This window comes from Doryrhamphus excisus, linkage group LG9 (genome assembly GCF_037039965.1).
Source record: "Doryrhamphus excisus strain RoL-2023G ecotype Guam linkage group LG9, RoL_Dexc_Guam_v1.1, whole genome shotgun sequence".
Lineage (NCBI taxonomy): Eukaryota > Metazoa > Chordata > Actinopteri > Syngnathiformes > Syngnathidae > Doryrhamphus > Doryrhamphus excisus.
This window is the reverse complement of record NC_136365.1, coordinates 2909071-2933909: the sequence shown is the minus strand read 5'-3', so window position 1 is coordinate 2933909 and position 24839 is coordinate 2909071. Positions and strand designations below refer to the sequence as shown.

At 40.3% G+C, this 24839-nt stretch overlaps 1 protein-coding gene across 2 annotated transcripts in view; it reads right to left on the bottom strand.

The window, feature by feature from the left end:
• pkd1a (polycystic kidney disease 1a) overlaps window positions 1-24839 on the bottom strand; it is a 71870-nt gene that overhangs the window by 11068 nt on the left and 35963 nt on the right. For both annotated transcript variants that reach the window (XM_058090334.2, XM_078793177.1), the window contains 28 exons: window positions 23558-23857; window positions 23042-23481; window positions 22295-22445; window positions 18701-18853; window positions 16652-16792; window positions 16029-16350; window positions 14899-15115; window positions 14646-14805; window positions 12696-12848; window positions 12491-12635; window positions 10070-10399; window positions 9855-9943; window positions 9455-9770; window positions 7335-7506; window positions 6984-7248; window positions 6719-6914; window positions 5940-6110; window positions 5722-5865; window positions 5361-5571; window positions 3741-3867; window positions 3553-3663; window positions 3173-3222; window positions 2827-3035; window positions 1762-1840; window positions 1554-1669; window positions 512-714; window positions 220-414; window positions 16-155 (listed from right to left, as the gene is read on the bottom strand). In XM_058090334.2, the coding sequence (XP_057946317.2) occupies window positions 16-155; window positions 220-414; window positions 512-714; window positions 1554-1669; window positions 1762-1840; window positions 2827-3035; window positions 3173-3222; window positions 3553-3663; window positions 3741-3867; window positions 5361-5571; window positions 5722-5865; window positions 5940-6110; window positions 6719-6914; window positions 6984-7248; window positions 7335-7506; window positions 9455-9770; window positions 9855-9943; window positions 10070-10399; window positions 12491-12635; window positions 12696-12848; window positions 14646-14805; window positions 14899-15115; window positions 16029-16350; window positions 16652-16792; window positions 18701-18853; window positions 22295-22445; window positions 23042-23481; window positions 23558-23857 (5306 nt within the window). The remainder of the gene's footprint in view (window positions 1-15; window positions 156-219; window positions 415-511; window positions 715-1553; window positions 1670-1761; window positions 1841-2826; window positions 3036-3172; window positions 3223-3552; window positions 3664-3740; window positions 3868-5360; window positions 5572-5721; window positions 5866-5939; window positions 6111-6718; window positions 6915-6983; window positions 7249-7334; window positions 7507-9454; window positions 9771-9854; window positions 9944-10069; window positions 10400-12490; window positions 12636-12695; window positions 12849-14645; window positions 14806-14898; window positions 15116-16028; window positions 16351-16651; window positions 16793-18700; window positions 18854-22294; window positions 22446-23041; window positions 23482-23557; window positions 23858-24839) is intronic.

Below are 24839 nucleotides of genomic sequence, written 5' to 3'. Positions count from 1 at the left end.
AACATGAATGTTTACCTGCTGATGTTATAGTATCCAGGCGTATGCAGCACATGTTGTAGCTGAGTACGCAGCCTCAGGCTGTGCGTGTGTTTGGCTGAGTCGGAATAGTTGAGAAGCAGAACCACCAGCAAAAAGAACATGTAAACCAGGAAGTTCTGAAAATGACAACAGTTATGTTAACACAGAGAATGAAAATGACAGAAAATATTCCTTACTTACCTTCAACATGGTGTGCAGCATGCGGACCTTGCGGGCCTGGTGCCGGTCCTGGGATAGAGCATAGCCCTGAGGCGGTCGCACCTTGTGGACTCTTTGCACCACCCTCTCCACCATGGGGAACTCCACCAGCACATCCTGGTCCTCGGGCCGCAGCCGACACACAAAGACTGCGTAGTAAAAGGCCTCACACAACACCTAAAAGCCAAATGTGAGAATTGTGGTTCATTTGTTTCATCCAATTGAAGAATTAGAAGAAAAAATGATTGATTGATGACGTTGTCTTGTGTTTTACCTTTATTGGCTCCAACAGAAGACAGGAGCACATGAAGCTGGCAAAACAAGAGATGAGCCACATCATGGCGACATGCTGACTGAACCCGTGTCCCGCCCATATGGATACACTATTTGCCAGGGCGATCCCTGCCCAGCTCCCCCACAGGGCGGCACGTCCACACCAGGGAGGGAACCGTCTGGGACGACACACGTCTGTTACAACTGGAGAGCGGAAAAAAAACACTTTGTTGATGCAAATTGTTGACACGTGGTGAACGATGTGGAATACTACATTCACAATTTGAATCTAGTTTATTTCTTTCGTATACTTTTTTTTTTAATTGTCTTGTCTAACTCTTTAACTTTTTCTAATTATTATTAATGAATGCATGTGACAAACAGTGCATGCCTTATTGATTCTATCACAGAACAGCATCATTTATTCATTATCTTCATCCCTTGTTTATCGGTTAATTGGTTCAAAACCTGACTGCTGTAAGTAGGACTCAATATTTAAGAATTAATCATTTTATTTTATTTTTTTTAATAAAAAATTCCAAAGAACATTTTTCAAAAGTCGTTCCTCTCGGTATCGGCCATTTTTGATGAATTTTCAAGGCACACAGAAAATTGTGTCCTTGTGCTATATAGACATTGCATATACCAAAAGAAAGATCCAACTCTTATCTTTCATCAGAAAAAAAAAGTTTGTTTCTACCTTTTTCTGTTCTTTAGCAATCAACAGTAGAACATAGGTAAGTTTCAGCAAAATATCAGCTCCCAACAAAAAAAAAAGGGAGAAGATACATTTCAGGCATAACTTTCACTTTGACACAAATGTAGTCAAAATGGCAGACAATTATGCCACAACATGGACATGAATATATGTAACCATTAAAAAAAAAGTATTTATTTACACTTTTCACATTTGCAACTGAACTGTATATGTGTGCCAAAAGTGCTATCTTATATTGTGGAATGGCATCATCACCTCTCGTGCAAAAATACATTTGAGGGATGTTCGAACCGCAACCTAGTGAGGGATGTTCGAACACAGGTACCTGTGTTAGAGGTGAAAGCTGTTTTCGGCGGTTCTCTTCTGACATAATCTAGAGGAAGAGGCTCGTTCATTTTGTGGAGAAGAATCACTTCAGTGTTATCTTCTAAAATGCTGGACCTAGCACACAGGTGAGGGGAATACATATGTCATACAACAGTGACGTTCAAACGACAGAGCAGGTGATTAATTTCCATTTCGGAGATACTCACAGGTCAGCCATCTCACTTTCATCTGCTTGTGGGAAGAAATTTTGTCCATCGGTCAGAATGTGTTTGATCAGGTCCTCGTCTGTAAGGAAGAACAATTACGTTTCCATGTGGAGAACGTACCAGGTTCTAGGAATTCTACATAATCATCTATAAAACCTTATCAATTAAGTCCCACTGCCAAAACTCCAGATGACCCCCTAGATCAGGGGTCTTAAACACGCGGCCCACGGGCCAAATGTGGCCCGCAGGACACTAGTTTGAGGCCCCCGCCTTGATATGAAAGTTTAATGTTAGTGCGGCCCGCACAAGTTTGATACGGATGCTGTATGGTATCATGTACCCAGAAAAAATTATTACGTTTGATTCATGTTCATGTTAAAGGTTAAATAACTGTTAATAGTTATCCTCCCAATCTGTGTGGAAGTGGTAAGTTTTTGGCTTTTTTAAGTTTAAAGGAAATAACTTGGAGGCTACCGTTTAGGTCGCTAGCTCTCTAGTTTGCGAGTTAGCATGTGTCTCAAGACCCTGCAGTTGCGCAATATGTTGTAAATAAAAAGAGTATAAATGTGACTATAGTCGTGTTTTGTCATGTCTACAGGGCTCTAATAATGCTTTGTTCATTTTAATCTGAAAAATATAATTTGTCTACCCACCAACTATATGTGGTTTCTTAAGTTTTTATTATTTGCTGTTTTATTATCATTATTATATTTATTTATTACTGATTGATTGATTTTCTTTAATCTTGATTTGTTTATTTTTCATCTTATTTTGTGCAGAAAAATAAAAATGAAGATATTTGAGAACAGTGGAATGTTTTATCAGAGCTTTTATTGTAGAAAATCGGAACCAAAGCACTGAAAAAGTTTGTTTATTTTTCTGTTTTTAATAAATGCGTTTTTTTGTTTTTTTTGGAAAACCTGTCTCACCCAGCCCCTAGCTCCAGTGGCCCCCAAGTAAATTGAGTTTGAGACCCCTGCCCTAGATGAAGGCCAAACAAAGGCAGCTTTCCAAAACAAACATTTATGCCTGCAAATGGACTACTTTTACATCAGCCGTGCTTACCTGAGGCAGTAAATTGTTTGTTACGTTGGTCATCATCATCGCCAGGATTAAAGGTCATGTCCACACCAAGATGTCTGCTCCCTTGGCCCCTCTTCAGCCTCGGAAGAACTGCCCCATGTCCCGCCCCTCCTGTCTCAGACACATGACCCAACAGCTCTGGCCAATTCCTGTCATCTGTCTCCTCCTCTGCCATGCCCCAACTCTCCACACTGAAATACACAAAATGAGACGTTTATTCAAACAAGCTATTAATGTCCTGAAAAGGAGCAGACTTTGAGTGACAGCTGTTAACAATAAGGATTTGAAGGGAAACCTCGGAATGATCCAAAACAGGTGAATAACTGACCTTTTAGTGGAGGGTGTTGGCAAATCCACATTGGTTTCCTCCGAGTTGGTCTAGGAGAAACAGACAAGATGGTGGGATGGACCAGTCGTGATTTTAACTTAGGGTTATGCAACGGTTCCTCCCACATTCCAAAAACATGCTAGGTTAATTAGCGACTCCAAAATTGTCCATAGGTATGAATGTGAGTGTGAATGGTTGTTTGTCTATATGTGCCCTGTGATTGGCTGGCAGAAAGTGAATGAATGAATAAATACTCTTCAAGCAGTATCACATACAGTATGTAATCACACGGTATTGATGAAAGGTTAACCTCGTGTTGTTCTTCCAGGATTACCCTTGCAACAACACATTACCAGTAAGTTAAAACTAATTTGACTTACCTCGCCATCAAAATAGAGGAAAGAACTTCCCGCCATGGAGTTATCCAGAAAGTCATCAATCTCCACCGACTCTTGGTCTCCTTGCGGAGGCACCTCCTCCACTGACACGCACTGAATGTTTGCAAAATATGAGTGAGACACACAATTTTATACAGTTTTAGTCTCAGACTGTTTTTTCCAGTAATTACCTTGCTACGGCTCATTCTGAAGAAGGTGAAGACCAGGAGGTAAAGAGGGTAAGCGATCAGACAAGTCACCACGCCAGCTGCTATAGTCTCGCCATTCAGTGAAGACAATTGCGACACGGCCTGCGGGCTGCAACATGGCGGTAATAGTCAGACAGCATATTCCAACATTTTTTTAAAAGTCCACATTTTTTAAAAATGCATAATTCATAAGGGAACAATACAGAAGCATAATGAATTATAACTTGATTCAATGAGTGTCTATCTCCTGACCATGAATACAGTTTTTATTACATTTCAATTGCATTCATTTATTTATGGAGGCTGACCAAAAATACATTTGGAGCACCACACCCACCCAGTCATTGGGACCCCGCTTCCCCCCCATTAAGAGAGCCCGTCGGATGTACTCTGACCCCCACATACCCCCCTAGCATGGACTGTTTTCTCGCCTGGCATCAGAGAGAAAGCTCTGTAACATCCGCTGTAGAACAACCAGGTTTAGAGACAGCTACTTCCCCCTGGCCATCAGACTGCTCAGTGCCAAATAAGCCCCTCTACCTGCCCACACGAACAACCAAAATTTTTAATTATTGTTATTTATTCTAAATTATTTAAATTATTTGTACAAATTACTGTTTACTCTGTACATTGTTCATATTTGATGTAATCTATTTATTCTCCACATTATTATTTATTATTTATTATTTATTATTTATTATTTATTATTTATTATTTATTATTTATTATTTATTATTTATTATTTATTATTTATTATTTATTATTTATTATTTATTATTTATTATTTAATTCATTCATTCATTTTCTACCGCTTTTTCCTCACGAGGGTCGCAGGGGGTGCTGGAGCCTATCCCAGCTGTCTTCAGACGAGATATTTATTATTTATTATTTATTATTTATTATTTATTATTTATTATTTAATTCATTCATTCATTCATTTTCTACCGCTTTTTCCTCACGAGGGTTGCGGGGGGTGCTGGAGCCTATCCCAGCTGTCTTCAGATGAGATATTTATTATTTATTATTTATTATTTATTATTTATTATTTATTATTTATTATTTATTATTTATTATTTATTATTTATATTTATTATTTATTATTTATTATTTCATTAATTCATTCATTTTCTACCGCTTTTTCCTCACAAGGGTCGCAGGGGTGCTGGAGCCTATCCCAGCTGTCTTCGGGCGAGATATTTATTATTTATTATTTAATTCATTCATTTTCTACCGCTTTTTCCTCACAAAGGTCGCGGGGGTGCTGGAGCCTATCCCAGCTGTCTTCGGGCGAGATATTTATTATTTATTATTTATTATTTATTATTTATTATTTATTATTTATTATTTATTATTTATTATTTATTATTTATTATTTATTATTTATTATTTATTATTTATTATTTATTATTTATTATTACGGGAGCCAGGCAACGACATTTCGTTGGCAATTGACAATGACAATAAGGAAAGTCTATGTCTATGTCATAGCAAATTTTAGTCCGGTGGATTAGTTGGGTGGGTGTTATTAAATCTGGATGGTTCAACATAAGAAACGTTGACAAATTAACCAAAACGTACACACACACACACACACACACACACCTGTATCTCTTGTCAATCACGATGCTGCACCATAGTGTGTTGAAGACCAAAAAGAGCTGCAGCAACAAAGCACAGCACGTGGCTCTCTGCAAGCGAGTGAAGGGGCTGCGAGGGGGCTTCTCCCACAGCGACAGCCACAAGTGACTCTCACACAGCGCCCTCTGCAGCTCACACCGCAGGAGGCGGGGAAACTGGCGAAGCGCTGCCTCTTCTGAGAAAAAACCCAATGCAGGGTCAGGGATGAAGAGGGAGTTATGTGTGATTAATTGAACTGAAAATATTTCGACAATCGACATTATATTAGCAAATTAAGTCATTTTATCAGCATCTGGCATCCAGATTTAAATTCTAAATCCTTTACCTGAGGCCTCCACCTCCATTTCTACCCAACCATCAGTTCTCTCATTGTCTACTGACAGCCACTCCTCAATCAGGAAGTAGTAACTGCTTCCTGTTTGTAAGTCCTTGACCAAGACATACTGTAACATCCATGCTGGGGACAGACCTGGAAGAGAGACACCATAGGAGATCCTTAAATGGAAGACTTCCTTTTTACACCAGTCTGGTTTATGCAGTTACCCTTGTTGTCATGCCAAATGCGTATTTTCCACACACTTCCCAGGCTCGTGTCTGTAGCGATATGGAATATGTCGAGAGCATTGCGTGCAAAGGCTCCCCTGCTGTCCAGATGGCGGTGTCCAGTGCGGCCCTCACGGCCATACAGGTTGATTCCCACATGAGCTGTTGTGCCTGAAATTGTAATTAAATCATTGTAAGGGAGGGGGGCGGCCATTCAAACAGATACAATTGTTGTTATCGTCTCTCTTTGTATTGTCCCACTCTTGTTCCTACACTCCCCCCTTTATTTTTTCTTCTTTTCTATCCCCTCCTGCTCCGGACCGGCCACTCCAAATTTGCATACACTTTTCCTTGGCGGAGCAAATTTGTTTAGCATGTTACGGCATTTAGATCAATAATAATAAATAATAATAATCTAATAAAATAAATAAATATTATAATACAAAACAAATATTATAATACAAAATAAATATTACAATATAATAAATAAATATTATAATATAATAAATGAATATTATAATATAATAAATAAATATTATAATATAATAAATGAATGTTATAATATAATAAATATTATAATATAATAAATAAATATTATAATATAATAAATGAATATTATAATATAATAAATGAATATTATAATATAATAAATAAATATAATATAATATAATAATAATCAATAATACCATCTGCCCCAATGGCTGGACAGAGCATAACTAAATATAATGGTCATTTATCAATGACAACAATGTATTTAATATTCTTCTACAACAGTTTACCTGCCCCACGACTCCATCCAGTTTTGACCTGAACCTCATATTTAAAGAGTCCATCAGTGCCACACAAAGGAACCACACCAGCTCGGCGTAAGTCCAACTGATCCAACTTGTGCAAGATGGCAGCAGCAACGACGTAGCTGAGGAAGCCCAACACGCACACTAGCAGCACCACTAAGCTTGGTGGGCCGGATCGCTCCTGAGAGAGATGATGAACACAGTTAAGGTGTGATAATCTTAGGGGAATTTCGATGGGTCTGGTACTGACCGGTACTATGAAGCTGATTGCATTAGGCGGTACAAAGAGGCCACCGGCAAAGGTTGTGAGGTGCCTGGTGCGGCAATAGGCTCTGCTGGCATTTGTTTCGGGCAGGGGCACCATGCCGTCTGTTTGCCACTGCTTCTCGCTCTCGCTAAAGTACTGGCACAGCAAGACAAACAGCCCCACCTCAAGGTGAACGCCAGAAGGCCGCGATGTGGGGCCGCAAGGCGTGCTTACGTTGATAAAATAGTCCAGTGTGGTGTCATACAACCTGTGGAACACAAAGTAGAAATGTACTGAATATTCATTCTCAGCTACAATCGTGTCGATGATCTGTCTTTAATGAGGGCTTCTTACTCAGGCGACAGGAAGAAGGTGTATTTCTTGTGATCAAAGTCCTGGGTCATACTGAGGGTGATACGTTTTTTGTCGGTGCAGTTGAATTCATTTGGCTTTTCATGGGAATGAAGGTAGGCTTCGATATATGGCTCCTCATTATCTTTGTTTCCTTTTGTCCCCCCTTTGGTGTCTGGAGAAAGATACGATAGAAAACACTGTTTTGTTCATGATACATCATTAGCATTCATTTATTCATTCATTTTCTACCGCTCATCCTCACGAGGAACTGGAGCCTATCCCAGCTTCCTCGGGTGAGAGGCGGGGTACACCAGCCAATCACAGGGCACATATAAACAAACAACCATTCACACTCACATTCATACCTATGGACAATTTGGAGTCGCCAATTAACCTAGCATGTTTTTGGAATGTGAGAGGAAACCGGAATATCCGGAGAAAAAAGCACGTATGCACATGCAAACTCCACACAGAGATGACGGAGGGTGGGATTGAACTCGGGTCTCCTAGCTGTGAGGTCTGCACGCTAACCACTAGACCGCCGTGCAGCCTACACCATTAGCATTCATTCATTCATTTTCTACCGCTTTTCCTCACGAGGGTCGCGGGGGGTGCTGGAGCCTATCCCAGCTGTCTTCGGGCGTGAGGAGGGGTACACCCTGGACTGGTCGCCAGCCAATCACAGGGCACATATAGACAAACAACCATTCACACTCACATTCATACCTATGGACAATTTGGAGTCGCCAATTAACCTAGCATGTTTTTGGAATGTGGGAGGAAACCGGAATATCCGGAGAAAAAAGCACGTATGCACATGCAAACTCCACACAGAGATGACGGAGGGTGGGATTGAACTCGGGTCTCCTAGCTGTGAGGGCTGCGCGCTAACCACGTGCAGCCTACATCATTAGCATTCATTCATTCATTCATTCATTCATTCATTTTCTACTGCTTATCCTCACAAGGGTCGCGTGGGGTGCTGGAGCCTATCCCAGCTGTCTGGGATATACCTGGGTACACCCTGGACTGGTCGCCAGCCAATCACAGGGCACATATAGACAAACAACCATTCACACTCACATTCATACCTATGGACAATTTGGAGTTGCCAATTAACCTAGCATGTTTTTGGAATGTGGGAGAAAACCGGAGTACCCGGAGAAAAACCAACATGTATGGGGAGAACATGCAAACTCCACACAGGCATGGAATCGAACTTGGGTCTCCTAACTCTGTGGCCTGCACGCTAACAACTCATCTGCCGTGCAGCCATGATCTTGAGACATTCATTCATTCATTCATTTTCTACCGCTTTTTCCTCATGAGGATTGCGGGAGGGGGTGCTGGAGACTATCCCAGCTGTCTTCGGGCGTGAGGAGGGGTAGACCCTAGACTGGTGGCCAGCCAATCACAGGACACATATAGACAAACAACCATTCACACTCACATTCATACCTATGGACAATTTGGAGTCGCCAATTAACCTAGCATGTTTTTGGAATGTGGGAGGAAACCGGAGTACCCGGAGAAAACCCACGCATGCACAGGGAGAACATGCAAACTCCACAAAGAGATGGCCGAGGGTGGGATTGAACTCGGGTCTCCTAGCTGCGAGATCTGCGCGCTAACCACTACACCGTACATCATTAGCAATCCTTTGTCATTTTTATAAGTGATGCCTTGCCTTTGCTCTGACACCAACGTTCCCAAAGTGGGTAGGTCCACGCTGATTGCACAGGGGGTATGTGAATAAACATTTAAAATTGCACGACTACGTGACTGATTAGTGCATTTTCCGAGCTGTATAAACCTATAATTTGTTTCTTGACTGTTAGAAAGCCCACATTGAATTTGTATGTTCTTTTATCCTCAGCAATAACGTATTTGTTGGACTTGAACACATCATAGAGCTCTGTGCATCTTTTTGATGCATATTCAATTGCCATTTGAGCTCATATGTCAATTTAGGTCAGTAATAAGCCTCGTATTTCCTTACTGATTGCTGTACTTTAAGTACCTTTGTTTTCATAATTATGTATAGTTATTATGTTGATGTGTAACATTAGATGCATTGTTTTCTTTGTAAGAAAACATTGGGACACAATGTTTGAACTCACCTTCTAAAGAGGTGAAGTTGAGCTGCACAAACAATCCAGCCTGTCGGTGGCTGTTCCCTGTGGTTACCCTGACGATGACAGAGTCACAATGGCTGATGTTTACAGTTCCAGCTACGGGAACTTCTCCTGCATTGGAAGTATCTGTGCCGAGCTCTCCTCCGCTTCTGTTGTTAATGGCGACAGTGATGGCAAGATTGTCGTCCAGTCCAGAGATGGGAATCTGGGTGCCATTTTCAGTGCGGAACTCCATGGATGCCACTTCTGTGGAGACGGTGTAGTTGGCTACGTAGTTGAAGGGGAAAGGATTGGACTCCAACTGTGAGGAAAATGTCATGGAGAAGACGGCGTATGTTGAAGCGGGAGGTGAAAAGTTAAGTGTGGTCATGTTTACCGGGGTTACCTGGAAGAGTAACTGCATGACACTTTTTCCCGCGGCAGCTCTTCCCAGACTGCTGTTGAACGCTCTGGGGATGGAGAAGCGCTGACACTCTGAAAGCAGACACGATGACACCGTGTTGACACATTGATCTTAACATCCCTTCTTGTCGTAGCAACCTTCTACAGCGAGTACGGTGAAGAAATGTGTAGTCGCTTCACACTGAATAAATACCCCACCTGGGTTGCTGTTGCCATGGTAACAGAGCAGACTCTGGGGGTCGGCCAGTTTTCCCGTGGCAGCAATCTCTGCTCCCCTTAGCACAAGTGGCTCCTCATTGAGGACGCGGCAATGCATCAGGATCAGCATCAGGACCGACGACAGGCTGTAGGCTTTGGCCGCCACTCGCAGTGGGTGTGGCTCCAAGGAGGAAGGAGAGGGGTCCAACAGAATGCCTCCATGGTATGAACCGGAGGAGGACAACGGGGAGGTAGACAGGAATGATGGTGAATCCACATAGGCGGGTTGGACGTAAGACGCCGACTGGCTGACTTGATGGATCAGATCACCTTAGATTTTGGAAAGTTAGAGAAGTGGAGATGAGTGAGATGAGTGACATTTTTTTTCACTCTGTAATATATATATATATATATATATATATATATATATATATATATATATATATATATATATATATATGTATGTCAATCAATAGCATTGCGGTTTCATTATTGCGGCTTCACTTGATTAGGTTTTTTCAAACATTGCATAGTAATGAATAAATCATGCTGTTTATTAGTTCAATTAGTTTATTAGTTAGCTATTATTATTATAAAGTATTGAACCAGTCATATATATATCACTATATTAACAGTTACTATGGTACCCATTATGTCATTGTATGGTCGCATCACCTCGTACTTCGGTACACGGTGCATTATTAAAAAAAAAAAAATTTAAAAAACTGTATTATGGAAAGCAGGAAGTGAACAAATGTAACAGTTATAATAGTATAATAGTAATAATAATAATAATAGTACAATATGACCATGTTCTCATAGCATTTCTGCATTTTTTTTTTAAATTTTCTATTTCAACGTTCGTCTTATCTTATTGTAATGATGACTTAATTCCCATAATATTTTTACTTTATTGTCATATTACCTTTGCCACAACCTAATTTCCCCAAATTATAGTCATTTTTCCTCATAATAATTTGACAAAAATAACATTTCAACTTTACTGAAATTAACATATTTAACATAATATTCCTAATAAAAAAATTAAAATTAAGTATAATAAAATTACTAATAAAAGTAAAATGAAGAGTCTTGAACCAGTCATGATGTGCTGTATATATCACTATATTGACACTTACTATGGTGCCCATTATGGCATTGGATGCTCATATTATTATATGATTATTAAAAAACAAAACAAAAAAAAACCTTAAACTGTATTATGGAAAGCAGGAAGTGAACAAATGTAACAGTTACTGATTGTAAAAGTACCAGATGGAGGGGTAAGATTTAATAAGCTTTGCTTCTTCCTACTCCTTTTGGAAATGTGGAACTGTGAACTGATTATGGGATGCATTCAATTGTAATCTGATGCATGTTCAAATGAAATAAAACCATTACCATTACCGTTATTAGTTAAAAAATATGAGCTATTCAGCCTTTTCCAATTTTCTGACCTATAAATGATGTTACAATGTTGTATTCGCGTGTTAAATTCTGCCAAAACGTCAGATAATTAAGTTTTCACAACTTGAAATGAGCCCCGAAAGAAGTTGTGGATGGCTGTGCATTAGTTTTTCTACTGATGCTGACTACTCTTTTGGGGTCCACAACTCAATAGCATAACAGGTCCCCTTTAAGAAAATGATACATATTTTTGACCTAAATTTTCAAGCATAAAAATGAAGGAATGAACACAAGCAAACACAAGTCGTTAAGATTACAATTCAAATTGCGAATGTAGTATTCTACATTGGTCACTAGGTGTCAGTAATTGTTGGTGAGACCAGCACCAGACAGTTATAATAATCATCATCATTATCGGTCACGATCCACAACAAAGTAAAACTCAACTCTGAACCCCCAACGTCACTTCCTATCCGCCACCCATTTTGCTCCTCCGCTGGTGCCTCGACGTAGAAGCCAGGTTTAATGCGTTAACGGTCATGATTTATGATCTTTACTAGTCAAAAGGACAAACGGTTTCTGTGTTCTGTATTCAAGGGTATAAATAGTAAAAACCATGGGCCTATTACAGATATAAAACATTTGAGCAGGCAAAATGGCATATTGGACTTAAACGTGCTGTACATCGTTGCCAAATAAGTAGTTTTAGCAGCGATGGAACTTTTACAACTTTGATATATTACAAAATGTTATTGCAACATCATCCGTGTAACGATTGCCACAAACAATTACTGTGAATAGCCTTGGCAAGAATACATATACACCACAAATAATAATAGTGAATGATCTTTCAAATATGACAAAAAAGATAATGCCTACAAACACAAATCCCACAGCAATTCTTGGTAGGAATAATAATACTAATAAGGACAAATAAAAGCTTTGTCATATAAATACAATTAATGAAGATAAGAAGCCAAGACCAAAAACTGCAGTGTTCCACAGATTTCTTACCCATGATGTTTAGGATGTTGTCAGCTATCTCCGTCGGAGTAACCGTTCCCTGCTTGGTGTCGTTTTGTAGAATCTCTAACATGGACTCAAGTTTGTTGAGAGTGCTGTTCTGACACTCTTCGCAGATGAACTCCCGACTCACCGCCTAAAAAAACAAAAAAATAATTATCTTCTTTTTCACAACTTCTCTTTTTTTTGCACTCACCGTGCACTGTGCTAGCGCCGCAGAGGTTTGCTGAATGTCATTCACAGAGTTCAGGTCCAGTGAAGTCAGAGCCCTGGTGATGTTGCTGCGGATTCTTACTCGGTAGCCCCTCTCGGCAAGGGACACCTGAGTGGACTCCTTGCCCTGCTCGTACTGTTGCGACACACATGGAGAAATCAGCATTTTTTTTAAAATAGGGATATACATTCAAAAAATTCTTTGAGATCAAATAATCTGCGATTTCATCATCACAATTTGCATATTTTTGGCCGACATCTCCGGTACTGCTTTTGCGCAATCATTGGCCGCTCGTACATCATCACCATCGATCATTTCAGCATGATATCTCTGAGTGTGTGCATGTTACTTTATTATATTGTTACTTTATCCGGAGCAGTCTAATCGATCACAAAAGCATTCCTGATTTTTTTCAATTTGAGACATTGAAAGTAGATTTTTCATCTAATTGCACATGTGCAACCAGTTAAATTGCTTGTCTTTTTAAAAGACAGATTAACATACACAGATTATACCAGTGGTTTTCAACCTTTTTTGAGCCACGGCACGTTTTTTTACATTGGAAAACATCACTAAGTCTAAAGGAGGAAGGAGCTAGGTGTTGCCACACGGACCGATATTACATTGCTCTGCCAGTCTTTACACCACGGACACTCCACAGTAGCCATGTTTACATGAGGAGTTTTTCTCTTTCCCAATGACTTTTCCGGAAACAATGGTATACATGGAAAGGAATATTCCAATCTCTTGTCTACATGCGTCGCTATAATCAACCAGAGTAGTCAATAGGGCATGCCCAGTAAAGCGTAAACACCAACATCACGTAATACCGACTTCCCCGGTTGTTCTTTCACTTGTTGGAATAATTCCGTATTGCCAGTTTTTCGTTTGTCCAGTCTTGAAATTTAGTTTGGATCAAAAACAAACTTTCCGTATCAGTCCAGTGCCGATTGCTGGCCTCCATTTTTAAAAGTGAAGAACGTCTGGAGCTGCGTGTTACGTCATATCTGAGCATGCGATATGATAAATTTAACCAGGAAAAGGATCAAATTCAAGCTTGCTAATATTTTATAATTCAACTGGGTACATGTTTTATATAGATATATATTTTCTTTTGACTTATGGACTTATGAATGGCGTATAGAAGGGTTTAGATTCTGTTCCACAGATGGCGCTAATGCACACGAAAGCTGCTTGCCAACCGCCAATAAAGTACAGAAGAAGAAGAACGCACCGTGACAACTTTCCGTTTGAGCGGCTACAAGATACCTCAGTCGGATTGGGGAAAGGAATATTCCATCCCTGTTAATCCGATTATATATTCATTGGGATTGGCACTATTCTTTCGGAATGAGGCGTATACAAAGGTTAAATTATTTTTCCATTTGAGCAAATAAACCAAATGCAATTGGAATATTTGGGTCCACGTATACGTGGATATTGACATAATATTTGCAAATGATGATTAATAAATGTTAATTATAAAAAGTGATATTGGATAATTCCTCACGGCACACCTGACAATTTCTCAAGGCACACTAGTGTGCCGCGGCACAGTGGTTGAAAATCACTGGATTATACCATTGGAAACTTGCTCTCCGTGGCCGGCGATAGCACAATTTGGCGTTTGCAGCCGAGACACAGAGATATGTTGCCAGGTTTCGCAAAAGAAACATGTGACTAACACTCTGAAAACAAGCCCAAAACAACAAGGGACCTGGGAATTTGCAAACATCTTACAACCCCAAAGTTGCTTCTAATGCCGCCTGAGATGCTCAAAGTAGCGACTAGCGATCTAGTGTTGGGACTGTTTTGTTACTCTGCAAAAACACAACATCAGTATGAACCTGTCTCATGGGTCTGGTGACACGACATTATCATAAAGTCATGAACTGTATAGAATACAATTTTCCGCGTCAAGGCCTTTCCTACCTCATTTAGGACGGTAATAAGAGCCAAGGAAAGCTCCCTGACTCTTTGAGAGTCTCCTTGCTCCAGCAGCTGTTTGAGTTTACTGTCAGTCAGGTCTGCCAGCCAGTGGGGAAGACTTGTGTACTCAGATGGTGGATGGGGCAGCCCCACCTCGATGGATCTGTGCACACACGTACGGTAATGATGTTTTCTACATTAGCCATATTTACAGATGGCTATATATTTCACAACCTCCAAGAAATGAAATAGTTACTTGTTCAGAGCAGTGATTGCTGCTCCTTGAAGGTCCTCGACTGTGATGGACACAGCAACGCGGTGTCGGGCTGAGCTGAAGCCCGGCGGAAGAAATGCTGAATGCTCTGGACTGCTGCCTTTGTACACACAGAACTCTTCACAGTAGTCTTCCCTGCAGCGTGTCACTAACAAACTGTAGAGTAAAGGTGACTCTGAGATGCCTCGATCACTGTAACCTGTTAATAGAGAAAAATAGAAGAAACTATAAAGCAGGGGTCTCAAACACGCGGCCCGCGGGCCAAATGTGGCCCGCAGGACACTCGTTTGAGGCCCCCGCCTTGATATGAAAGTTTAATGTTAGTGCGATATGGATGCTGTATGGTATCATGTACCCAGAAAAAAATATTACGTTTGATTAATGTTCATGTTAAAGGTTAAATAACTGTTAATAGTTAACCTCCCTATCCGTGTGGAAGTGGTACGTTTTTGGCTATTTAAGTTTAAAGGAAATAACTTGAAGGCTACCGTTTAGGTCGCTAGCGCTCTAGTTTGCGAGTTAGCATGTGTCTCAAGACCCCGCAGTTGCGCAATATGTTGGATTTAAAAATAGTATAAATGTGACTATAGTCGTGTTTTGTCATGTCTACAGGGCTCTAATAATGCTTTGTCAATTTTAATCTGAAAAAAAAATAATTTGTCTACCCACCAACTATATGTGGTTTCTTAAGTTTTTATTATTTGCCGTTTTATTATTATTATTATATTTATTTATTACTGATTGATTTTCTTTATTCTTGATTTGTTTATTTATTTTTCATCTTATTTTGTGCAGAAAAATAAAAATAAAGATATTTGAGAACAGTGGAATGTTTTATCAGAGCTTTTCTTGTAGAAAATCGAAACCAAAGCAAAGTTTATTCATTTTTCTGTTTTTAATAAATGTGGTTTTTTTTTTTTTTTTTGGGAAAACCTGATGCGACCCAGTCTCGCCCAGACCCTAGCTCCAGTGGCCCCCAAGTAAATTGAGTTTGAGACCTCTGCTATAAAGGCATGCTAATATACAAACTCTTGCTGATCTTCTTAAGTTAAAAATTATTGATGAATCAACTGATTAGTGTGTGATGTCATAAATTCATATAAATTCCGTACCAGAGCAGTTGAAGTGTACTCTGTCCAGCAGTGTTCGAATCCTCCGACCCCCACCATCTCCATCGCCGTTGTCCCCTTCCGCGTCCCCTCCCGCTCTCAGGTGACACTCCCCACCGGCCGGTGGCATGTTGTAGTGCAGCGTAATAGAAGCAGCACCTTCATCATCCAGTGCGTCGTCGGTTACATGCAAGGTGAAGATGTAGGAGACTCCGTGGCGAAGGACACCCTGCCGCAGCACCAGATTCATACCGTCACTTCTTGTAGTGGTCGAGGAGGAGTCCAGGATCAGGGTCTCTTTTTGCAACGTCATGGCAGTCCATCTCTGGGAAGGAGAAACAGCAAAATATAGTTGGATTTTGCAAATTTCAGAATAAAGACATGAAATTAAACTCCAAAGTGAAGCAAGTGGGGGATACACTTGAGCACCAACTATTTTGTCTTTTCCTGTTTTAGTAAAAACATGACTGATTCTCTCTGGGCTCCACTTATACAATGACCTCAGCCACTAATACATGCAACATAAATGTCAAAATAACAGATGCTGCATGAAGAGGAAGACCTCATTGGTGTCCTGACCTCTCGGGTCATAGCTGCAGTAGAAGAGTCATGTGTGTGTTTTTTACCCCGCGGTGAACGCCCTGGCAATTGGTGCAGGTTCCTTTGAGGTAGACATACGAATTCTGACTGACTTCGTAGATGGACTGCGCCCTGCAGGACACACACTCCAGATACACCATAGGGATGTGACCACTCTGAAGAAGCACCTATGAAAAAGACACACCAACACACTAAACAAAACAGTGTAAAGAAAAAGATTTGATGACTAGAATTTTCCACCATTAAGTCAATTGAATAAAATGCAATGGGTGATCCATGAAAACACTGGCTAACATTTATATTACATTTCACAACCATCTGTTCTTCTTCTGTGAACCAATTCATTATTTTAAGTAGAGAAACAAACCTGCGCCACGCATACTCCATCATTTAGCTAATTAATTGTCAGGATGCCGTATATACTTTTTTTTTTTTTGCATAGAGTGAGACAAATGTTATGACAGTTAAAACAAGTACCCAGCAAAACACAACTTAATGTGACCTTTGACCTCAGCTATTGCAAAAGTCTCTACATATGTGCCTCCCTCCCCATCAGACTGTGTCTCACTCACCAAAAAAAAAAGAAGTACCAGCAGTGTATATGTACAGTATTTCTGAACACATTTGTTTTGCTTTTTGTGTTTTATTGCTCACTCTTTGTCTCCCGCAGCATCCATAAAAATTACACAAATAAACGTCACACACTAGAACTGGGAATTGAACTGCAGTCTTCCTGTCGACCATTTCTGTTTATTTATTCACTCATTGCTGTCTTAGGTTGCCTAAATTATGGCTGCATAAAATAAATTATGACTATAGTTGCACAGTACAGCGGCCGCCTTGGTTAGCGTCATTGATTCTTTTCCAGAAGGTCCGACTCTAACCAAAAGAGACGCTAACTGAATACTTTTTTTCCCCATCTGAAATAATGTAAATTAGGTGTCTCATGTCTCAATATAATGGCTGCACGGCAGACAAGTTGTTAGCGTGCAGGCCTCAAAGCTAGGAGACCCAAGTTCGATTCCATGTCTGTGTGGAGTTTGCATGTTCTCCGGGTACTCCGGTTTCCTCCCACATTCCAAAAACATGCTAGGTTAATTAGCGACTCCAAATTGTCCATAGGTATGAATGTGAGTGTGAATGGTTGTTTGTCTATATGTGCCCTGTGATTGGCTGGCCACCAGTGCAGGGTGTACCCCGCCTCTTGCCCGGAGACAACTGGGATAGGCTCCAGCACGCTTGTGACCCTTGTGTAAGCGGTAAAAGATGGATGAATGTCTCAAGATCATGACACCCTGATGTTATGTAAATCTAATTCATCTAGTCCAAAAAGCCAAAAATGTTAATTTTTATAATTTTACATATATTAAAAAAAATCATCATGAAAGTAATTACATATAATGATTAATGAACAGGATACATGAACATTTAATGTTACTTCACTGAAGATGTGATTGTTCTTAAAGACATGACGTGGCAACGAGATGAACGCCTTCCTCTTCCAACGCCACCTTCTTGTTTTGCCATGAGTTATTTCTTCATTGCAATAGTGTTTCTCACCTCAATAACCCAAATGGAGCCAAAGAAAAGTTGCAAGTTCCAGCGTTTTGATTAAAAAAGGTTGGGAAACACTATGGATTAAAGAAATAACTCATGACAGAAACACTATTGATTGAAGAAATAACTCATGACAAAACAGGATAGTGGTTTTGAAGATGGTCGTATTTTTTGGGAACAGGGAAGGTCAAAGTGACCTTAAATGTTTATTTATTGCTTTCATTTGTCATTGTACTTTTGGAATTGTTTTTAGTACATAAAACTAAAATTGTAAAAATACAAAAAACATAGTTAGACTAATGCAGTGCATTAATTAAATGACGAGACATGCGGCATATTGTAAGCTAACTTACATTTAGTGTACATTTTGGCATGAATGTTTGACACAGTAACTGGGGCGGACACTAACAGAGGTTCCAGTAATAGAATAGTGAAGACCATTTTTGCATATCAATGAATGAATGAAAACAAATAAAAGGACTCACTAGCTGGGAGGATGTATTTTCATGTAAACTCACAGTTTGTGTGGTGGACTCTGGTGTCATTCCGTCTTTGCTGATAGTCAATTTGAAAGTGTATTCCACATCTTCCTCCAACTCGATGCCAGAAATCCCCAGGACAGGACGGCTGGACCCCAAATCAAAGGTCAGGGTGGAGCAGTGCTGAGGACCCTGCAGGAAGACATGAGGATGGATATTTATGTTCAGAAAACTCATACGAGGGCTGTCAAACAAATATAATTAAACATTTTGATGAAATGAATCACAGTTGCTACTTTGTGTGAAATTTGTCTTTTTTTTTTTTACTGTATTTTAAGAACAAAAATATACATTCAAGAATTATTTATATACAGACCTGATCAAAATATTAAGGCCAGTTGAAAAATAGCTAGAATTTACCTTCTAAAATTTTATTGTTTGTTTTTAAGGCATTGAATGGGCTGGCCCCCAAATACATCTCGGACCTCATCCAAGTTCCGAGGGCCAGCTCCAACTTGTGGTGCCTAAGACGAGACTTAAGACCAGGGGGGGACCGAGCCTTTTCTGTGGTTGGCCCCAAACTATGGAACTATCTCCCCTCCCAAGTAAAAAAGGCCCCCCAACATCGAAAGTTTTAAGTCTCGTCTTAAAACCCGCTTTTATTCTCTGGCTTTTAACTCGGAGTGAGTCGTATGGTCCTGTGTCTTTTAGTTCTTCGTTTTTATTGTAATTGTTATTTATGTTTTATACTTTTATTGCTTTGATTCTTGTTTTTAATATTTTAATATCTATTTTACTATTTTATTTCTTACTTTAAAACTTTTTAATTTTACTAGTCTGTGCAGCACTTTGGAAACTCGGTTTATAAAATGTGCTATATAAAGAAAGTGGATTGGATTGGATTTTGTGCAAGTAGCGCAATTAAACTGAAATACAGTAAAGTCTCGTTATATCGATATTGTCGGGAGTCTGAAAAAATATCGATATAACCGGACTGTCGATATATCTGATCCTGCGCCGAACTGCATTAAAAGTGGGCAATAATGCTTAAGGATTTCAATACCAAAAAAGAACACGGCGAACGGCTGCTTCCAGTCAACTTTATTTTATGCTCAACCCGCCCCACATAGCTGGCCAAACACATGCCTGCAACAGAAGAACCAACGAACGCCAGCATGTAGGACTCAGTAATGAGCAGCCTTGAGTCGTCTTGTGAATCACTTCAAGTTGGTTTGGGCATGCTTGATGCGAGTGTTTCCAGGACGCTATTGGTCCAAGTGGTGAAGATGGCGTCACCAATGGCATCCAATGATGGCCATTTTACTGTATGCATGTTTAAAAGGAATGTTAATGTTGGGTAGTCCCACAGGAAGTCTGCAGAAATCATGATAACGTTTTGCAAAACTGCGGTAAGATGAAGATGTTGTCGTTTGGAATGACTCAGCATTAAAAGCATCACAACGCTGTATGTGTTATTATCCAAGACCTTTCAGTTTGTGTGTGTGTGTGTGTGTGTGTGTGTGATGCTCAAGTGTAATTGTTAGGGTGAGGAGCCAAGTGCCAGCTGCGAAAGGCTGAGTTGATCATTTAACAGTTGCATAACCCTTTAAATGCCTGCCTGCTTAGAAAGGCAGCACACACACACAGACACACACACACACATTTGTGCCGGACACACCCATCCTACTGGGTCTTATTTTGTGGTCTACAGAGAGAATGTGCTCCCACCCAGGCTAGGATGTGTTGAGTGTGAAAAACACGAAATGAATTCACACTCTACTCTACATCCAAACACAAAAACTTGCAACGTGTCCTAAACTGTGAATTCCTCTTCACTTCATTCGGGGCTCACAACCAGATGAGCGTTATATAACTTTTCCAGAGCACAAAAGGAGTACCAAACTACATTATGAATCCACTGGCGCAGATGTTTTTTGTGTGGAAATTTTCCATTTTCAATAGATTAAAGCCAAATGTGGAGAACACAAAAAAAAAAACAAGAACAAAACCGGTATCACAATGTTGAAAGTCAACACTACACAATGTAAGTATAGCACAGGGGTCGGGAACCTTTTTGGCTAAGAGAGCCATGAAGGCCAGATATTTTAAAATGTGTATCTGTGAGAGCCATATACATATTTTTAAACATTGAATGCAATAAAATGTGTGCATTTTTATGTAAGACCAACAGTTCTAGATATAATGGGCTCTAATTACGTAGACCAGGCACACTACCCCACGCCAATGGGGTGTGGCCAGCACACTTTCGTGAGCAGCGCAGTGTCTAATAATAAATCAAATACTTGTTGCCATTAATGCAACTTGCATAGTTTTGCACCATACTCAGTATATTTAATTCTTTTGGCCATCTTTGCCAGAAGGCTTGGTTCTGCAGCTTTAGCTAGGTGACTATTTGACTAAAGGAGAAAAGTTTATATTTACATGTTGACATCTCAATGACCGAGGTAGACTACCGCATTACCCAGTAATAATCGAGTTTTGGTGTTTGACCTGGAAAATATCAGGAAAGATGGATATGGTCGGCCGTATTGCAGTAGAAAATAGATGGACGAATTAAACTGCATAAGAAAGTTGTTGATTTTTAATATTATTTTTAACAGTCATTTCTGTGATGTTTACTTTAAAATGTTAGCAAAAATACATTTTTATTGTGGTAAGAAATGCTTGAGAGCCAGATACAGTCATCAAAAGAGCCCTACCTGGCTCCCGAGCCATAGGTTCCCTACCTCTGGTATAGCATATGCTCCTGTGTAATACTATGTGTATATCTTGTGTATATATCTTGTATATATCTTGTTAAATTGTCTTTTTTACTCTACTTTTATATACTTTTTTTAAAACTTGACTACTGCACTGAAAGGAGAAGCTCTCCAATCTTGTTGTACATCTTGTATAATGACAATAAAGGCCATTCCATTCCATTCCATTCCATTCCACATACGGAGTTTGAGTCTGAGTCACTGCTTAAGTGAGCACCAGGTTCTACCAATGTAACACAATTTCAAAGTGGAATATTATATTATTATACGCATACATTAAAATGCATGATGTGGTCCGACATGATGCACTGATTCTTCACGGTTTGGCCCAAAGCGCTCTTATTTTGACGGTCGCAAGTGTGTTGTCTGGGTCGAGAAGGTCCTGTAAGGATCATCTACTGCTGTGCCTTGTTGTGCTCGTCCCTGTTTCTCTCTCTCTCTCTCTCTCGTTCCTCCAGCAGTTGGCCGCTCGGCGGGAGCTGGGCTAGCTGGACACACCTGCATCTCATCACGCAGCCCCCTACTTAGGCTGAGTGGATGAAGCCGTGTGCTGCTGGTTCGCTTCCCCGCCAGTCTGCAGGGAACTGCTAAGCTGTAATCCTCTGTCCTAGTCACGGTATTGCCCTGCCTGCCCAGCCAGAGGACCATCTCGGACCCTCTTTGTTGTTTTTTTTTAGAGAGAATACATTCTCTTAAACTGCTTCACCTGCCTCTGCATCTTGTGGTCCACCGCATCAGCACCGATTAGTGTTTTCTGTGTCTCTAACTAAAGGTACTTTTGTTGTACACGTACCATGTGAAGTAATTTATCTCAGCGTTTTTGTTTAGTTTTTTTTTGCATGCATGTCCTCACCTTTGAGGTGCTTTGGCACTCCCAGTGGTAGCGGAGTAGTGACTGGTTATCCGGGTCCATGTTGGGGTCGTAGGACTGCTCTGCGCTGAGCTGGAGGTCCTGAGTATTGGACCACACCCTGTAGGTACCACCTTCGATGATGGGCATAAGCCTGTCAGAGAACAGCAGAGAAATACAATTGATGTACAACTAATTCAACATTTGCTTGCTTATAAGTTTTCTTTCCATAAAAGAGCTTTTAGGTCCAAAATGTGTCTTGAAATGTCTTTTTGATTTGATTGCTTTGTTGTAAAATGTATTTATTGAACAGTGTGGTGATTGTTTTTATGCTATTTTCTAGTCATTTGTCATTATATAGGGCATAAAGTCTGAATTTAATGTGTGAATAAAGTAAATGATGATGGTACATAATAATAATAATAAATGTTATTTATATTGCACTTTACATTACAGAAATCTCAAAGTGATACAAAGAAAGCATAAAACCTACAGTGACGCGATAAAACAACACAACAAAAGGTATATATGTATATATTTAAAAAAAGGCTAAGAAAAGAGCCTATGAGAAAAACATATGAGAATAATGCTCAGGTCATTCATAAAATAAAAAGGTAATGATAGAAAATTGGAAAATATTCACTCTAGCAAAAAAAAAATTAAAAAATACCAGTGTTAGACAGACACACATGAAATACTGATGAAACTTCAAAAAAGAATCACAGGGTGACAAAACATGTTCTCACTGACCTTGCAGCCATGACGCTAAGTTGCAGACAGGCAACCTTCCGTAATGGAACGCCTTCATATGACAGAGAAAACACCAAAGTATAGTTCCCTGTAGCCAGCGCCATTTTAGGCAACGACAGCTGTAGCCGCCGCACGTCTACCTCCACGGGGAGATCAATGACTGCACTACGCGATGGCTGAGAGGGTTGAGCCGAGACCCCAGATGCAAAAAGTAGGTCATTATCACAGGATGGTGTTGAGAGAAGTTGCCACAGGTACTGTGCCCCGTAGATGACACAGCCTTTCAGATCCACGGTGGCCTCCACAAAAGTGGGCTGGGATCTCCAGATGGCGAGGCGGGGTGCTTGAACCACCTGTACCTCTGGCTCCTCGCACTCTAACACGCTGATCTTTACTTCCACCTGAGCCAACACCCAACTCACTAGGTTACTGCAGTTCACCTAGAAAAGAGGAAAAATAAACTGTAGTACAAATACTACACAGAACTCGAACCTCCTTTAAGATCAATAAACCTACTTGCACCATGTAGTGTCCTGGGTTCCTGTACACGTAACCCACAGTTGTGGTGTTGGTATGAACTGGAGCGGAACCATCATTAAATTCCCACGAGCACTCCACTGGATGTGATCTGGGTGTCACAGAAGCCAGCAGAGTGACCGTCTTATTGACCAAAGTGTCCCGAGGTGTTGCGTAAAGAACCGCATCCGAAAGCAGGTTCTGCACCAGGATGTGCTTGGTTATGTTCTGAGCATGGAGTGCGTTGAAGGCCCTCAGGTAAATGGTCAATAAACCTGCTTCTTCTGGTATGTAGGCTACCTGGTAATAGCGCGAGGAGACAGTGAGAAACATCACTATCTGTATATGGTCCTCACAGCTGAAAAAGTTAGATGACTATGAACTACAGTAAAACTCGGATATATCGGATTCAATTGTTCCCACTGGTTTTGTCCGATATAAGCGAAATCCGTTATATGCGTATACCGGAAAATGTCAGTTTTACGCATATACAGTAAAGTCTCGTTATATCGATATCGGTTAAAACGAATTACTACTTATTACGATACTATTTTCATTTCCCGGCAAATTTCTAGTCTTTTATGATATAATTAGTTCCGTTAGTACGATACCCGGTTACTAGGATGCCCTTTTCATCTCCCGCCAGCCAATTTGGTCTGCTTATATCGATACAAAAGCAGCTTAAATCAATCTTTGCTTAAGGATTTCAATACCAAAAAAGAACACGGCGAACGGCTGCTTCCAGTCAACTTTATTTTTCACACTTCCACCACCAGAGTGCAGCACACACAGCGGAAAACACCCGTCCCTCGCGCCTACCCCTCCGGGTGGCAACACCTTCCCTATCGATAGTTCCGGGGTGAATTATGTTCCGGGGTGAATTATGTCCCGGTAACCGGTAATCACTACAGCGTAAGTTTATTTTTATTTACTGTAGTACAAAATGTATTGTAGTACAAAAGCATGCTAGATACGCAATCCATGAACTCAAGGAGAAAATTACATGCCATATCAAAGATCCGCCCACTTTTAATGCAGTTCGGCGCAGGATCGGATATATGGATAGTCCGGTTATATCGGTATTTTTTCCGACTCCTGAGAATATCGATATAACGAGACTTTACTGTATCGGATTTATATCCGGTATATGTGTAAATCGGATTTTATCCGTTCTAAAAAGGCACTTCCTTGACTATGTTTCCAATGTACCTGGACTGGGCAATGAAAAGAGACGTAAGGTAATGAGAATTTAACTTTATTGGACTCTGAGCATAACAAATTG